At 41.9% G+C, this 19030-nt stretch overlaps 1 protein-coding gene across 8 annotated transcripts in view; it reads right to left on the bottom strand.

Annotated features, from left to right (window-relative positions):
* Nucleotides 1-5690: 5690 nt before the first annotated feature.
* Nucleotides 5691-19030, bottom strand: part of NPAS3 (neuronal PAS domain protein 3) — a 623665-nt gene continuing 610325 nt past the window's right edge. For all 8 annotated transcript variants that reach the window (XM_077464822.1, XM_077464823.1, XM_077464824.1 and 5 more), the window contains 2 exons: nucleotides 17334-17449; nucleotides 5691-13251 (listed from right to left, as the gene is read on the bottom strand). In XM_077464822.1, coding sequence (XP_077320948.1) covers nucleotides 11849-13251; nucleotides 17334-17449 — 1519 coding nt within the window. In that variant the 3' untranslated portion in view covers nucleotides 5691-11848. The remainder of the gene's footprint in view (nucleotides 13252-17333; nucleotides 17450-19030) is intronic.

Raw genomic sequence — 19030 nt, 5'->3', positions numbered from 1 at the left:
TATATAGTGATCAGTGCTAAAAATAGCCACTGATTACTGTATAAATGACACTGGCAAGGAAGGGGTTAACACTAGGGGACAATCAAGGGGTTAGGTGTTCCCTAGGGAGGCTTTTCTAACTGTGGGGGGAGTTTACTGACTGGGAGTAGAGAGAGATTGCTGTTCCTGATCACTAGTAACAGACAATTTCTCTCTACTCCCCTGTCAGAACCGGGATCTGTTTGTTTACATTGTTTACATTGACAGATCCCTGTTCTGGCTCTCTGTGGAGCGATCGGGGGTGGCCTGCGGACATCACGGACCTGCCATAGTATAATGACGGCGGCTGGTCGGCAAGTGGTTAAAGAAGATATAACAGCTTAAATCTGACACTTTACAACTAGGGACTAGATAAGAGACACTTGACCAAAGATTTGATGATGCATTACCTGCCATCTCCATGCTCCAGACTAAATGCATAGCACAGGATCAGAAAATTGAATCCTTGCTGTGCCAGTTTGACAATTTTGAGAACTGGCAAACGTCCGCATTCGTTGCCTGCCTGAAGCCACTGCCCTTAGAGATATCATACCTACTTGAGTGGGCATATTTAAGGAAATACTGGAGGTCCCTGCCACAGCACCCACTGAAATCGATCATGCATATAGGGCGCTCAGACCCCCCTCTCAAGATGTGGATAATCCTAGAGATGTCAGCTGTAAACTAGTCTCACTGGGATGAAATGAAAAGACAGAAGGATTTGAGGCAGCCTACATCCACAGAAGATCTCCAAGGTTAGTTCTCCAAGATGTCTGAAACAACCCACCTGCCAAGTTCTTGCAAGTATACCTAGAATAATTAATGCTCGTTTGAAGTCAAACGGTAGTCACAGCAAATATTGATTTTCTTTAGATTCTTCTTCTGTTAGTTCACTTGCATTATGTAAATTGATAAAAATAAACAATTAAGTTATACATTTTTGATAGAATTCTTACTTTACAGCATTTCTTCACACCTGCCTAAAACTTTTGCACAGTACTGTATATCTAGACCCTTTTTGAATATTGGAACCACATATGCCATTTAAGAGTCTTCGAGATCACGAAGAGTGGCTTGGCTATCTCTGGGCTAAGCTCCCTAGGGACTCTCGGGTGCTTTTCTTGCCTGTTTCAAGATCTTGAAACAGGATCTGTTTTCTTATAACCACAGGCATGTTTCTCTTAATTTGGTAATAGCATTAATATCCATAATAAGTCTCTTTTATGTATCTATAAACTGAATAAAAGAATTAACGCATTACCCCTGTCATTTGTGACCAAAGTTCCATATTCACCTTTCATGGGGCCTACTTGTTTTGTCCTTTTCTTTTTACTGTTGAGTTTTATAGGTTACTCTTGCTTTCGGAAACAGTATGTTACTTATAATCGGTTTAGATACTTTAGCAAATCAGACCCATGGAGTGAAAGCATGGGCAAGATACACTTGCTTTCTGAAACAATATGTTACTTATAATCAGGTTTGGCTGCTCTGATAGCCCACTTGCATTTCTTATTGCATTCTTTGCAACCCCTTAAATCTGAGGGTGTCCTTTCCATTATGCATTTTTTTAAGGACAGATTTTTATCCCTAAATAGCTTTTTAAGACTATCATTGGGCCACATACTGTAGGTTTAACTATTTTTCTCTAATAATTGATATTCAATGGGATGCAGTTGGGAACACTATTGTTTAACACACTCAGAAGTACTCCCACTTCTCCTTTGTTTTCTTTAACCGTTTCACACTGTCGCCTCCCGGCCCTTTAAGAGGTTTATGATGCCGACAGGGCTTAAGAGCACTTGACCACCGTGATTGGCTGTCACGTGATCCAAAAATGCCATATCGCAAGCAGTGATCGGGAACTTTCAGTTAGGCGCCGGTAGCAGTGCATGCTCTGGGGACAACTGCTAGGCAGCAATTCACGCAAATATGCTTTCCCGATGCCAAGGGGTTAATACAATTTAGTCTAATTTGGTATCTAGTTTATCTAAATTGGTGGTAAATGGAGCACTACCAAAGCCTACTCTACTTAGGCCAGCCATAGAGAGTTTGAATCTGAGCTGCTTCAGCATAAATTAGCGGAGATTCGAACTGTTTATGGGCAGGCTGAATGTACGAAGTTGATTGATCGATCAGCTTGGGTACAATCAGCCTGCCGGTTTACTTGTGATTATCACTGGTGGCTTACCCCACTGGGAGAGCACAATGTCTCGACAGGAGGGATTTTCCTGTCAGCAGTGTCAGTGTTGATGGGGGAATCGTGGTTGCAGGAAAGATACTTGTCAATGGCCTACCTATTTTGTGTTCCACAAAGAAACTAGGATCTGACTGCAGTTTACCCTCACATATACCCAGTGAAGTGAACAGCCTCAGATGATACACAGGTTATCAGGCTGATAACAGAACTGAGCAGGAGAAAGCCACTGGACACAGTGCTTTGAAGAAAGATAAGAAAACTCTACAGATATATGTGCCCAGCTCAAATTTCATAAATCGGGTTTACATCCACTTTAATCTAAAGCAGGCTTTCAACCTTTGCTTTGTGGCCCCATGGAATGCTCTCTCTTGCCACCCATACCGCTTTGATCCTGAGAAATCCCTACGCAAAGTCTGCAGGGAAACTGCCACCTCCAGGAGTGTCGATCTCCCTACAGCTCTCACTGGTTTCTCCTGCAAAAACCTCCACATCATTACAAGATACAATAATGACAAAGTTTCAATTTCCCTGTGAAATTCCCACAAAGATTTCTCAGGATGTGAGCGGCATTGACAAAAGGAAAGGTGTGTATTTCATCTCTTTTTTCAAAAGGTATGTCTTGACTAGAAAACATTAGTATAGCAACAGGGTCACTTTAAATTATGCTATGCACATGTATTCTGTAATTGTACCTGTATATTAAATTCCCATGTACCTTTGCCCACTAGCTGAAATTTCATATACATAATGATTGCAGTCGATGCTAATATTAGACAGAATGGGCAGAGAAAAGCTGATTTGCAAAAATTCTTGTATGCAATATTTAATTTTGGTAGTTGTGTGATGATGTCCTGTTACATGCACTTGTGTTGGGTAGAGCTGGTGTTAGGTGCATATGATAAGGTACAGAGCTGAAATAAATAAGTGCACAAATTAATGTTTGGGGTAAAACAGCTGTGTAGCATTAGGGCTATCAACTGAATATAGGAACATTTTATATATTTGACTAATGTTTGTCTTTAACCACTTCAGCCCTGGAAGTTTTACCCACTTCCTGACCAGGCTATTTTTGCGATACGGCACTGCGCCGCTTTAACTGACAATTGCATGGTTGTGTGATGCTGCACCCAAATAAAATTAATGTCCTTTTCCCCACACGCACAGCTTTCTTTTGGTGGTAATTGATCACCACTGTGATTTTTATTTTTTGCAATATAAACAAAAAAAACACTGCCAATTTTGAAAAAAACAACAATATTTTTTACTTTCTGCTATACATTAAAAATCACATTTCTTTCTCAATTTTGGCCAATTTGTATTCTGCTACATATTTTTAGTAACCAGTGACACCAATACAGTGAACAGTGCTAAAAAAATGCACTGATTACTATATAAATGACACTGGCAGGGAAGGGGTTAACATTAGGGGGTGATCAAAGAGTTAAGTGTGTTCCTTGTCAGTGTTTTTTAACTGGGGGGGAGGGGGGTGGATGCACTCGAGGCAGAGAGACATCTGTGTTCCCGATTAGCAAGGATCACAGATGTCTCTCTTCCTCACTGAGAGGACAGTTTGCCTTGTTTACATAGGCAGACCATCCTTCTCTCTCTCCAGCGAGCGATTGCGGGTAGCCAGCAGCTATCGTGGTCACCTGACCCACTGATTGGCTCCTGCTGTATCCAGTCGCAGTGGGAGCGCAGCTCCAGCAGCACGCGTGCGCCCCAGAGCCGTTCATGATGGTCAAGTACAGGTACGTGATTATGTACTTAAAGTGACACTAAAAGTTTTTTTTTTTAAATAACAAACATATCACACTTACCTCCACTGTGCAGCTCGTTTTGCATAGAGTGGCCTCAAATTATGGGGTCCTTCGGCCGCTCTCGCTGCTCCTCCCCACAGCAGATAACCCCCTAGGAGAAGCGCTCTCCCCGGGGGTTACATTGCGGGCTTGCTCCCGAGACCAGCATTCAGCGTCCATAGGAGCCGAATGCAGGACTCGGCCCCGCTCCCCGTATCATTGGATTTGATTGACAGCAGCGGAAGCCAATGGCTGCGCTGATATCAATCTAGCCAATCAACAGCGAGAACCCTGGGCAGAGAGGCAGCGCATCCCCCTGGGACAAGTTCCAGGGGTCAGGTAAGTAAAAATGGGGGGGGGGGGGGGCTGCGGGGCCGGTCACTGACAGGTGTTTGTTCTTCTTAATGCATAGGATGCATTAAGGTGAAAAAACATTAACCTTTACAACCCCTTTAAGGGCTGCCTTGCCACAGTATATATACGTGGGGCGGTCCTTAAGTGGTTAAAGCTGAACTCCAAACAGTTAAGAACACAGATAAAATACTGTTTACCTGCCAAAATATTCGTAATTCTGTTCAACTAGTCTTGTGACCCAAGCACACTTGCCAAACGCCACAGACAAGTCTTATGCCGCGTACACACGATCGGATTTGTCGTCGGAAAAAGATATTGCGGCTTTTCTGATGGGATTCCGCAGTTTGCTTTGCATACACACGGTCACGCAAAAGTTCACTGAAATTACGCCAAGAACGCGGTGACATACAACACTACGACGAGCCGAGAAAATTAAGTGCAATGCTTCCGAGCATGCGTCGAATTGTTTCCAAGCATGCGTAGGAATTTTGCACGTCGTAATTGACACAGACGATCGCATTTTCGGATAGGAACGTTTCCTGACCGAAAAATTGAGAGCATGCTCTCAATCTTTTGCTGGCTGGAATTCGGCTAGCAAAAGACCGATGGAACATACACATGGTCGCATTTTCCAACAAAAAACTCTCATCTGTCTTTTGCGGGCCGAAATTCCGATCGTGTGTACACGGCATAAGACCTGGTGCCGTCCTTCCTCCCCTAGTGTGAATGCTGCCATGCAGGGCATCATAGGATGCATGTAAACATTCTACTGAATACATAACTGGTCTAAATATTATTATTATATTTGTCTGGATTTTACCTTTACCAAGTCACAAAGATCTGAAATCTATCCATCTTAAATATTTAGTTACTGAAAACAGATTACATTTATACAAATACAAAAGTGACAATGTTCTGAACATTTCTTGGCAACAACAAAATTATCCATATTTGTTTTTTTTTTTAAAACAACCCAAATATGGCAAGTATTTAGGTCTGAATTACTAATGTGTGAAGCTAGATGGAGTGCAATGAAACCAAGGGAGTCTGTCTTCATGTTAAATATTCGTTCACAAAAAAAAAAAAAAAATGAAAACATAGTGCCTGAATGTTTGACATAAACATACGTATACTTTGTATTGCCCCTCTTCATACTTTAGCAAATCAGGCCCATGGAGTGAAAGCATATCAACATGCAAATCTTTGGCTGAAGATCCTTGAAGGTTGATCAGCAATATTAGCAACCTATATTTGCCCCAGCTGTATTTTTTTTGTTGTGGATGGTGTTAATGTGTGAAAGAAAAGATGCCAAAACTGCAAACAAATCCAAAATGTAAAGTTTATTATGAAAATGGTTCCTGCCGGATGAATCAAAAAATTAATTTACATAAAAGACAGCATGTATGATATGTAAGCAGGCCTAGAAAAGTATAAAAAAGAACCTTTTTTAAAAAGAAAAATGAAATTATGTACAGATTTTTTTTTTGCTTTTTAATTTTTTTCTCTGGACCATATTAATCTGATGGTTAATGGAAAAATAATGTTTTTCTTATTTTATTATACAACAGATGAGGCACGTTGAGTTAAAACTGAGTTAGTCTGTAACACACAAGAAAAAGTATCCATACTGTTCATTTTTTTATGTTTTAATATATATATCTCTCTTTTTAAATGTTTATGTTGATAACACTGCTGGGTTTACTGGTACAATTCTGTCTATTTCCTAACAACCCTCCCTTTCATATTCTTAATAATTAATCAAAGTGGCACCAACCTTATAAAGTTTTCATATTAATTTACAGGAAATAGTTAAAAAACACAGACACGGTCGTCACAAATAAAAAAAAAAACTTTTTTGTAATTTTTGCAAACTGTCGAACAATTTATTTTGAAAGCAGCTGTTAAACTCGCTCAATTGAAATAACCAGAAATCTTCAATAGTTTATTATTATTAATAATATTATTTTTTAATTGTTTGACACAACACAAACACTTATTAAAAAAATATTAAAAAAAGGAAAGGAAGAAAAACGAACAGAAAACAAGATGGAAGACAAAGGGGTAAAACATAAAACCTTGACGTGAGTTTCAGTGTTTTGCAACCACCACGAATGTGCAGAGAGTTGTCTTTTTGACTTATTCCAGATGCGCAGTATTGGGTTCTGGATTGAAAGCCAGCCTTCTGACAGAGAAGCAGGGCTAGCGTCACTATCCCAACCCTTTCCCTGCAGGAAGACACAGAAGGCAATGGTAGAGGAGGCTTAAAGGTTGCAATTTATAATTAATCTCTTCCTACATTCCCTCACTGAAAAGATAGGAGGTAGAGCCAATGCGTAGGTCTGGCTTAATTTTCCGAACACAGCAATAGACAGCGAGGGATATTGGCTTGGGACATTGAAAGAGCACGTCCCCTGCTAACACATTCCCCAAATGTTACCGGATGATTGTAAGGCACCCCAATTAAACTAGGAGTCCACGTCATGCCTGGATTTCTGGAATGCAGAAAAAGTGGCTACCAGCTGGCATTGGCTGTAGTGGTAATTGATCTAATGGCTTTAAGAACTCTGCCAGGGCAGAGACATACCTGCATGGACTGTGAACAATGTACAAAAGTAGCCATAAAGGGCTGGACAGAATGTAGGAGCTATTTGTGTTTTGAAACTAGTGAGCCTCCTCTATTCACAGAGTAAATGAAAATGAAACTGGGCTTCTAACATGTCAGATTAACGAGTTTATATGTCCAGCTTATTGTGTGATGCCGTAGGGTCATCATTCTTCAAGCTGGGAAAGAAGAGGAAGCTAACCGTTCCTCCCTCGCACAAAGAAGGTATGCGGCCTTTTGAAAATGTTACATTGCTGGTTTATGTGGGAAAAAGACAGACTTGAGACAGAGGTAAAAATTACAGAACAGTCATTAAGACAGAGTACTGAAATCTCACAACAGTAAAAGCGATAGCAAAAATGAAAACAAAGAAAGAGCCAAGTTTACCCATAGGGTGTACCAACAGTGAAAGCAGCGTTGCCACTATACAAACATCCACGAACCCCCCAGGTACCACCGAATTCACTGACACACAGGGAGTAAAGAACGTGACAGACCCAGACTACAGTTTTAAAAGCACAGAGAAAGACAACAGATATAAACACTCACATTAGCTTAGAATATACTGCATATTGTAACACACGTTGAAATTGGAATGAGACAGCTAAAAAGACACTTGGAAATGGTTCTTTTTTTTTTTTAAACTTTCTTAGATTTGTGTTTTTTCTTTTTTTTTTGTAACACACTAAGCAACACATTACAAAGTCTCACACCTGGCAATAGATGTTTCACGGATAAGCTGCCAAACAGACTGGAAGTAGGAAACAGAAACCCATTAGTCCATGAAACGTCACTTTTGGTTTCTTGTGACTCCGTTTTTTTTTTTCCCCTTCTGATTTCTGGTGGCCAAAACAAAACCAATATCTGCACTTTGTTTTTTTTTTATGTTTTTTTTTTCCTGGTGATTCCCCCTTGCCCCTTCAAAATTTTGGGGGAGACTTTCTGAGTATTATAAAAGAAAAGTTGTATTTGCTAGACGTTGCCATAATTTGACGCTAGGCTTTCAACCTATCAAAGTGCATTAGACGGAGAGTAGAAATGTTAGAGGGCATTATGAAGAAATAATAAAGAGGTTAAGATGGTTTATATGTTTTTTTTTTAACCCTCCATTTACTGTAAACTATAACAGGTAGACACAGTGCTGGTGAGGACACGCAACATGTAACAGCAAAAACATGATGGGTCAGTAAAGTGTTTTGTGCAATAAAAAGAGTCCACAAAGTAACCCACTGTATACACATCATACTGCCACAATCGTTGTTTTGCTTGGAAAAATTACCTGGCTTATGAAGTTTAAAATTAGCCGCAATGGCTTTTGCCCTTAAAGGGCCAATCACATCAGCGGTCTACAACCCCATGTTCTAAGCCTCTCTTGATAGCAAAAATAGCTATGATGTGTTTGAATTTAAAGAAATTCCCTGCTCTATGTCCCCTATCTGACAAAGTGTTAATAGTATATCTGATGTAAGAAAGGATTTATTCCTCTAGAGCTAGATTTGACTCAAGAGATCATGACTATGAACGTTAAATCAGCAAATATAGAAATTAAAATGTGCACATTTATCCCATCCTCTGCTACTTTCTTCTTTCTTACCGTTTAGTTATTACATCCAGTGATACCATGTACTCTGAATGTGCTCATCCCTCAGTTCCTGCATTCTCCCTCAAGTACAGCTTACAGTCTCCCAACCCCTTGGTCTGATCTTTTTAGCTCCTTCTCTGATTAGTGTCTTCTTAGCCTGCCCCTTTGTTAGTCATTCACCGTAATTTTCTCAGAACTGCATTAGTAATTTCACAAAGCTCTTCCAAAGGCTGCTGCTCAAAAGTTAACCGAAGCCCAGATGCTCCTACCAGGTGCTCCACCAGCCCTTCTGAAAAAAAAACACCAGTTATTCCTCCTTTATGGTCCTGACTACAGTTGTAAAGCAAATGCGCTCTCCCTAGAGATCAATTCCGCCTCCATTCTATTGCAGAATAAGTATACCAGAACTAAAAAACAAACACATCACCGCTGCCTTCCTACTTCTTCATGATCTAGAAACACGGAGAAGTGCCTGTGGTAGTGTCAGGGTCTTAAGCAGGCCATAGATGAGTCAAAAACCAAACAAAAATTCCTGTTGATCGTCAGGTCGTTCATTTTTTCGCATCAATATTGTGCCAGCTGCGACACATGATTTTTGTGCTGCAATCAAAAGTGCCTTATCCAACATACTGGATTTTTTTTTTTTTAGAAAAACGAAACAAACAATGGCACAATCACATGCGCCATTTTCGTTTTTAGATTGACATAATGTTTGGTTTTCAACTGTTCAGAGATTACCACACAAGGAACTGCATGGGAAAAGATATTTTCATTAGTGGCAAGGAACCATGTTCTGAGAAATGCACTATGGTGTTGAGGTCAGCAGTGCAGGCTCATTGGATTGCAGACACAGAAAATAGTAGCATCAACTTTGGGGACAACTGCCATATAAGCTTTTATTTACTTACAGAGCTCTGTAGACCAAGCACAGCTGAAAATATCAAATGATGCCAATAGTCCTGCTGATGAATCTGCATTTTGCTGATAGTCCAAGCAGAAGGGATTTTATGTATGAAGGTAAAACAACCTCTGTGTGCAGCAGCCCCTGAGCAACATCTCGATCCAGCGATGTCCACAAGAGCCTTGCCTCTCTGGGGACTCACACCCCTGACTGGCTTTTGGCAGCAGCAGGAGCCATTGACTCCCCCTGATGTAAATCACAGACAGTGAGCCAATCAGGAGACGGAGGGGCAGGGCTGAGCCACAGCTCCATGTGTGAATGAACACACAGAGCCTTGGGTCAGGAGCATGCCTGCTTGGGTGCCCCAGAGCAAGCTGCTTGCTGTGGGGGTACCCAGCAGGAGGGAGGGGCCAGGAGCTCCGGTGTGGGACCCAAGAAGAGGAGGATCTGGGCTGCTCTGTGCAAATCACTGCACAGAGCAGGTCAGTATAACATATTTGTTATTTTTTTTTAAAAACAAGACTTTACAATTACTTTAAAAGGTAAATGGATGTAAGGCATTTTACTACTGCCCTCAAGCCAGTCAACCTTCTAAGCACTGCAAAGTGCTCTAAAAACTTTTAAGGGTGGCTTCTTATCTCATCAGGTTTATGATAAGTGCCAAGGGGAGGTGGTGAGAGGTGCAGACATTGCCAGCACCACTTGTTGGTAAAAAAACAAACATTTGCCATAAATTATTTGACACCTCCTACCCCAATACAGGAGACAGGAGATTGTTAATATTTTGTTATCACAGGGCAATGGGTTACTTGTTGGACAGTAGACACAGGTGATGATTTTACTTTATAGACAACCTGATATAGTCTGGTCAGTACTGTGCAATCTAGGCCAAGAGGAATCTGTATTGACATTTGTGTAAATTCTAGTAGACAAAAATACATTCTATTAGGCCCATAAAGGAGGAATAGAGGTGCAAAACCTGTCTCATCTGGCAATGTTTATATCGCAAAGAGTGCACTAATGCTGTTAATTATTGCACACTTGAATGTTGCACTGTCTATATTTATGAAGAAAGCAGCATTGGTATACTCTGGAATAAAAACTGTGCCCGGACAGGAATGGATAAAGCAGGTTCTTCAGTCTTAGTAGCTGGTGAGGAGCCCTTCTTGCCTCTAAATCCAAAGACGTTGCATGGGCTATTATAGCAGCAGTTAGGCCCCTGTTACCAGAACACTGTACTTTTTAGCCCTTTTCCTATAGCATGCAGAGAATTGCTTTGGCAAGAAGGAAATTACTGAAGAAAGAACCATTCAGTTCTACCTGTACTCATTAGGTAAGTATACCCTTTTCTTACGGAGATCTTCCTCAAGCACCTAAAGCCAGATTATCTTTGAAGCAGCTACTTTTCTAAACTACTGTAGATCCTGTGAACTAAGGGAAATTCACATGATACTAAGACATTACAAACAGCTAACTTCAGGGATCTGCCTGAAGCCACCTTTGATGAAAGTCTTCTTTATGAATCAGGTGTGTAGAACTTTCTTTCCTGCAAGTGACAAGTGTAAGAAACATCTTTAAACATACACATACATGAACCTTGAAAGGACAAGGCATCTTGGTACATCAATACGTAGCTGTCTTGATAACTGTTTCAACCATTTTTTAACAATGTTGTGGGCTTATGAAAGGCTGACAACACTTTCAGGATCCAGTAGTACAAGTTGAGTTAACTCTTTTCTGCCAGAGCAGCATGCAGTGCATTGATTTCTCTGGCAATTTAAGAGTTAACAGATCTAAGTTCTAGCAGCAGAGAGGGAGAGGCCTCAAAAGAATGAAAAAAAAAGTACTACACAAAATGCCATGTCTCGTTATTTTGGCAGTGACTGGGTGAGGAGTAAAAATAAGACCATATAAAGTTCTGGGGTCAAAAATGGGGGAATCTAGGTGTGAGTCAAAGTGCTGGAATACTTTAGGTTGTAAAGGATCAGAACGCAGCCGTTGCCCCCAACTCTAAGTGACGGCACAACGGGCACAGTGCGAGCGGTCCCCAGGAGAGGCATCTGCCAACTAAGCCAAAGCCGCAAAAAGAGGCCGATGGAGAAAAGTTTTGTGCAGCCCTGCTATAAGTATGAGGTGTGGAAGACGGGGCTACTGGTCCCAGAATGCTTTGGGAAAAAGGTATTCATAAGTACAACTCATGAGGAAAACCCAATTTTGCGGCCTTGGGTTAGGAAGCAGCGGAGGAGACTTTGGGTGGCCAGGCTTAGCTGCCCCTAGGACCAATACATAGCCACCTACATTCTGCATCATTTATTAATGTCTTTCCCTGCTCCTGCAGTCTGTTCATTTTTCTCCTCCTCATTCTCTCTACTTTTCATTCACTTCTCTCCTTCGTTTTTCAGTCCTCTTTACGTTCTAGAGTCTGTGCTGCATGGATGCCATTGCTGTACACTGGAAATGGGAGAGAAGAGAATATCCCCTCAGCTGTAGTGAAGACACTGGCAGCAGGCACCTGGGTAAGACCAGCACCTGACACAGCTCCTCCAAATGGGCCAGACATGTTAAGTCGGTGGACATGATGGTACAGCATCTCCATTGGGGTCTTGGGGTCCAAACCAAAACTTGGGCCATTTACATCAACAAAGTTCACAGGATGAGCATTGGGCAGCAGGTTGCCTTGCATGGCCAGAGTCACCTCAGCTGGGGCATAGCGAATGGTGCCTGTAGTATATACCCTCTGTCCACTGCTTCCTGTGGCTGCAAGGGTTCCTGCCACGCGATGCACAAGAGGAAGAACCACGTTGCCTGCCTGAAGCCTCTGTAGTGCTTCCAGCTCACCTGCGTACAGAAGGGAGTTTGATGGGCCACCTGTTTGGGGAGGTTTTTCTCGAGGAGAGGCAGACAGTGGAGGTGAAAGAGGGTCAGCGTTGACAGGGCCTAAGCCCACTGAGGATCCAGAGTATTGCGCTTTGCTGCGTCCAGCTCCCTCAGCCCCACCTGGGGGTGTGAGAACAGAGTCTGGTATGGAAACATGGAGGGCTGGAGGGGCAGCAGCTGTGGAAGATGGGGAAGGGGAGAAATGTTCGCCCCCTGTAGGAGGCTTGGTCATACTATAAGGGGATTCATTTCGTGAGATCTCTCGATTAGGTGGGAAGTTCCAAATACTGCTGTCATTATCAAAGTTAATAGGCTCTGACATTTCCGTCTTGATCTTTAGCACAGATGAAGAACAGCTTCCAGTTGGCGGAGGGGTGGAGGGAAGCAATCTTGGGGGATCTCCCAATGTGGTTTCAAGCCCACCAGGACTGGATCCTCCAGAGAGACGTCTCCTACGGCCTCCACATGGTCCCAAACCCTTTCTCCTTCTCCTTTTTCTTCGCTGATGTCTGCTTAGAACACCAGTAACACGCACACCCGTGTCTTCCTCATCATCTTCCTCTTCTTCCCCACTCTCAGAGTCTTTGGCACTATCAGAGCTCAAAGATTCAGGTCCACGCATGTCCGTTTCACTCTCTGTGTAACGTTCTACTTTAATGTGCATAGGGCCCAATGCTCCTAGAGCGCCAATAGCCCCTATTGCACCCAACCCTCCTTGCTCCATCTCCTCTTCTGTTTTCCTCACTTCACAGTCTTCGCTTTCTTCACTTTCTTCACTGCAAGCATCACTTGAGCTGTTGGCCTCATCATCACAGTTCATGTCTGGGTCAGAGTGGGGTCCCGGTTGCTTGTGATCAGGCTCTGGGTCTTCACTCTGCTCAGAAAGGTTCCCTTTTCCATCTGATTTCGGATTATCATTATCTTCTGTAAGGATTAACAACATAGATTATTATTATGTTACATTCTTCAGTCTGTAAAAAATTAACTTGAATCTGTTACTTTTAGCACCAGTGTAATTTCACAAAGAACAAACAGTATATTTGTTAAAAAGTCAGTCAACCTTAACAACTACATTAAGCCCCCGTTCACATTGCTGTAACTTGTCATGATATTTGACAGTTCCAAATTGCATGACAAGTCACACCCTATTGTTGACAATGTAACTGTTCAAATCAATGCGACTCCGACTTTGCGGTGCTGCACCAATTTGAAAAAAGGGTCCCTGCATTATTTTTTGCCATTTCAGGTGAAAATTGCATAGACATCTGTGAATGAAGTGGCACAGATGTCAGCCAAGTAGCACCTGAAATTGCACTGACCTGCTACTTTGAAATCGTGCTACTTCATCAATGTGAGCCAGGACATAGGTAATTTTTAAACATAGCCCTTTCCTTTCATTACATAATTGAATTTAAAGAGTAACTTTTGTTAAAAAAATTATATATATATATATATATATATATATATATATATATATATATATATATATATATATATATATATACACAGTATCTCACAAAAGTGAGTACACCCCTCACATTTTTGTAAATATTTTATTATATCTTTTTATGTGACAACACTGAAGAAATGCCACTTTGCTACAATGTAAATTCGTTAGTGTACTGCTTGTAACTCAACACACAGCCATTCATGTCTAAACCACTGGCAACAAAAGTGAGTACACCCCTAAGTGAAAATGTCCAAATTGGGCCCAGTTAGCCATTGTCCCTCCCCAGTGTCATGTGACTCGTTAGTGTTACAAGGTCTCAGGTGTGAATGGGGAGTAGGTGTGCTAAATTTGGTGTTATCACTCTCACTCTCTCATACTGGTCACTGGAAGTTCAACATGACACCTCATGGCAAAGAACTCTCTGAGGATCTGAAAAAAATAATTGTTGCTCTACATAAAGATAGCCTAGGCTATAGGAAGATTGGCAAGACCCTAAAACAGAGCTGCAGCATGGTGGTGAGGACCATACAGCGGTTTAACAGGATAGGTTCCAGTCAGAACAGGCCTCGCCATTGTCGATCAAAAAATTTGAGTGCACATGCTCAGCGTCATTCCAGAGGTTGTCTGGGAAATAGACGTATGAGTGCTGCAAGCATTGCTGTAGAGGTTGAAGGGGTGGGGGGTCAGCCTGTCAGTGTTCAGACCATACTCTGCACACTGCACCAAATTGGTCAGCATGGCTGTCCCAGAAGGAAGCCTCTTCTAAAGACGATGCACAAGAAAGCCTGCAAACTGTTTGCTGAAGACAAGCTGACTAAAGACCTGGAATACTGGAACTATGCCCATGTGTCTTGCCTACATTCAAGCATGGTGGTGGGAGTGTCATGATCTGGGGCTGCATGAGTGCTGGCAGCACTGAGAGCTACAGTTCATTGAGGGAACCATGAATGCCAACATGTACTGTGACATACTGAAGCATATTGAAGGGCATATTCCAACATGATAACGACCCTGACCACACCTAAAAAACGACCACAACCACACCTAAAAAATGACCACTGCCTTGCAAAAGAAGCTGAGGGTAAAGGTGATGGACTGGCCAAGCATTTCTCTAGACCTAAAACATATTGAGCATCTGTGGGGCATCCTCAAACGGAAGGTGGAGGAGCGCAAGGTCTCTAATATCCACCAGCTCCGTAATGTCATCATGGAGGAGTGGAAGAGGACTCCAGTGGCAACCCGTGAAGCTCTGGTGAACTCCATGCCCAAGATGGTTAAGGCAATGCTGGCAAATAATGGTGGCCACACAAAATAGTTACATTTTCACTTAGGGGTGTACTCACTTTTGTTGGCAGCAGTTTAGACATTAATGGCTGTGTTTTGAGTTATTTTGAGGGGACAGCAAATTTACACTGTTAGGCCTCTTTCACACATGCGGACAGTATGTCCGTATTTCATCCATCCGTTTGCGGATGAAATACGGACATACAGGCATTCCTATGGGATATCGGGTGTCTGCGGATATCCGCAGACACCCGCTATCGTCCGCCTCCGCTATTGTCCCGATTCTGCAGACGGAGGAAAATCCTATTTTTCTATCCGTCTGCAGAGCGGATCGGATGAACACGGACAGACGGACCGTGCTCATCCGATCCCCCATAGAGGAGAGTGGAGAGCTGACAGGGCGGTCCCTGCACAGTGTGAAGAGACCGCCCTGTCCGCTGCCGGGGCCTTATACAAGCTGTACACTCACTACTTTACATTGTAGAAAAGTGTAATTTCTTCAGTGTTGTCACATAAAAGGATGTAATAAAATATTTACAAAAATTTGAGTGGTGTACTGACTTTTGTGAGATACTGTAATTGTTTTACAATCTTTATTGTAATTTAGTGTCAGTAAAAATACCTTTCTATTTTACTATGCTGCCAACTATGATTATCTAAGTCTTTTAGAGACAGGTGGTCAGGGGGAGATGGTGAATACTGGCAGTTGAGCAGTGGTTTTAAGCTCCCCTCCCTCACCGTTTATGCAGTTGAACTGTAGAAAAACAGCTGGACAGGGCTGTTCACATTCCATGCTTTTCTTTTCAGGAATAGAATTTTTAATGCAGAGTGCAGTTTGACAAGCAATACTGATTTTTAAAATAACCCTTTAAAGTTCAATAACGTCTCCTCACTGACTGTCAAACGCCCTTTAGAAAGTGTTCAGAATGCGGATTGCTATTCAGAGAGCACCACACTCCAACGTGTGATAGAGCCCTAAATCTAGAAAAAAAATCAAACATGGCTTGTATATACAGTAGCATTCTCTATATTGTTGGACATTTCACTTCGTCCTCAAATAACTGCCTCCCTGCTCTTCTCAGTAGTTTTATCACTGTGACACTGATCATGTGACTATAGCAGGAAGACCTTCCTACTCAACACTTAGAAAGTAGGCTGTGGCTTCAGAAAGTAGCATTGTATTTAACAGAACAAGCAACCACAAAAGCTAGTACTAGTTATATTCTACTGTAATTCTGGAGACACTTCACAGCTTATCCAAGCCACTTTTTTGTTTAGTGTCAGGAAAATTCCCCACCCAGCCTTTATATCCACACAGTGTACAGCTGGACAATCAACATCTGCCTTGACACATTCAATGATGATGGGATTTGGTTGACTATGCTTTCCGTGTGGATATAAATGCTGGGTTAAGTTGCTAAAAATATACAGTATGTCCATGTGCTACACGGTAAGTCCTTTTTTCTATTTTTGAAAAAAATCCATTACAAGGAATCTGTGGTTATAATCCTGAGAATTCCCATGATATGCTTTAGAATTTACCTGCTAACACAACTAGGGCGGAACAGAGGTGTAGTGGGTAGCACTCTCGCCTAGCAGTAAAAAGGGTCGCTGGTTCAACCCTACCTGGAGTTTGCATGTTCTCCCTGTGCCTGCGTGGGTTTCCTCCCACACCCCAAAGACATGCAGGTAGTTAATTGGCTTCTTCCAAAATTGGCCCTAGTATATGAATGGGGACCTTGGATTGTGGGCTCCTTGAGGGTAGGGACCGATGTGAGTGTGCAATGTACAGGGCTAGGGGCAATTGTAGACACTCACTCAGGATGGACTGGTGTCTTTATTCAACCTTACTATGTAACTAAATAAAACAGCAGTTTCATATCTGCTATTTGGTAGATGGTATGATATCCTCTTTCAAATTGTGGCCAACAGCTGATCAGAGATAAAGTATAGAGGTATCAAAAATAGAAACCAAAAATGTTTTAGATGTAATTCTCATATACAGGTTTCAAAACAAAACACCAACATATCTACATACTTAGGCAGCAATAACAATTTCAGGAGCCATTTACAGATAGTAGATTCTTCGCTATTGCAGTAATGTACAAATTAGGGTTGTGACTGTGTTTGGCATCTACAGCGACCTTTTATTGTGATGCATTGTTAGCAATAAAGAGCGTCATAACCACAAAGCAAACAGCTTAATTTTGTGGGATATCTATATAAGAGAACATCTCAGTTAGTAACAATTTATTATACATATCTGCCTCACCTGAATTATCCTTGGAGTCTGAATCTGAGTCAGAAGTCTCAGAGGATTCCGATGTCTTTTCAGGCAAATGTGGCAGCTGAGCAATATCCATCGGAATGTCCTTGTATTCTAGTAAACTAAACCAAATAAAAAAGATTTATTGACATGAAATCCTCAAACCACCATTAAATCTGCTGCTTTATAACCATATAAGTAACTGGTCACACAATTATAAAAAAAAGAGATATAACAAGGATAATCAAGGCCACCAAATGACAAAGTAAGTTTGGTTAAAAAAGTTTTTTTTACACAAAAGCATAACACAAGCACTTTGACGAGCTCAGGTCATACTTTCTATTGAATAAAAGAATAAAACCACTCATATTGCACATACAACACTTCTGATGAGAGCCCTGAGGAAGGGGGGTGGCCATGAAATGCATCGTGTTGGTGTGAATTTCCTACAGGAGCAAGCTGAGCAGATGTGCTGTCTTGTAGTGCTTGTTGCCTTCTTCTCTTGTGCCAGCTGCAGGAGACACTTCCTTTGGCATTGGTCCTGCTTTACTCTTTTTTGCTGATAGTTTTATACTTATTTGAGCCTGTGCACTCAGGATATTTAAAGTGAAGTATGAGCAGTTTTATTTATTCAACCATGAACTGTACTATTAAATGCACCTGCGTTTACAGTTTTTTGTGTGCCTACGGATACTTTTAGAGATTGGGCGGCACAGTGGTGTAGTGGTTAGCACTCTCACCCAGCAGTAAAGAGGGTTGCTGGTTTGAATCCCAACCACAACACTACCTACCTGGAGTTTGCATGTTCTCCCTATGCCTGCGTGGGTTTCCTCTGGATACTCCGGTTTACTCCCACACTCCAAAGACTTGCAGGTAGGCATGTAGGTAAATAGTAGTATATGAATGGGGACCTTAGATTGTGGGCTCCTTGAGGGGGTAGGGACCAATGTGAGTGTGCAATGTACAGGGACACTCATTCAAGTTGAACTGGATGTACTGGTGTCTTTATTCAACCTTACTAACTATGAGATTGCGAGATATATTATAAGGATCAGTTGCATTAAGTTGGACAACTTGAATTCTCTCAGTGCCAATAAATATAGTGTAATTGAACAGCATAATCTAGGTGTCAGATGGGTATGTGTGGGTTTCAGAGTATTCATGTTGTGGCCACTGATGACAACTCATGATCAACTAAAGCAAAGTACCAAAATTTCACACTTGAGCACATTCCATAAACTGGTTGGGGCAGGTGGCATTCTAGCAGAATTAAAAGATCAGAACAAGCTGCTTTCAGGTACAATCAAATAACACACACCAAGACTGGGCCTGGCAGCAGACAGACAACAAGCCCTCGTTCACACTGAGAATGGGTTTGAAATCATGCAAGTTCAGCTAAACTTGCACGATTTCAAACCCGCATTTCAGTGCAAGTTCAGGGGCAATTTGAAAGATATCTGTGTGGGTTCATGCTATTGATGTTCATGTCTATTGAAATTGCCCCTGAAGTAGTGCAGGAACTACTTTTAGAAATTGGTGCAGTGCCGCAAAGTTGGCAGTGCACTGAATCAGACAGTACCATTGACGGCAATAGGCTCCAGCTTGTCATGCGATTTAACGTGTCAAAATTGGTCTGATGTGAACGGGGGCAAGTCTGAAGACAGGCTGTAACCAGGGTATCAATCAGGATTCACAGGATAACT

Source organism: Lithobates pipiens, unplaced genomic scaffold (assembly GCF_037356315.1).
Source record: "Lithobates pipiens isolate NorthernLeopardFrog02 unplaced genomic scaffold, aLitPip1_a1.2 Scaffold_30, whole genome shotgun sequence".
NCBI classification, from domain to species: Eukaryota; Metazoa; Chordata; class Amphibia; order Anura; family Ranidae; genus Lithobates; species Lithobates pipiens.
Note: the sequence above shows the minus strand (reverse complement) of the source record. Positions and strands in the feature narration are given on the sequence as shown.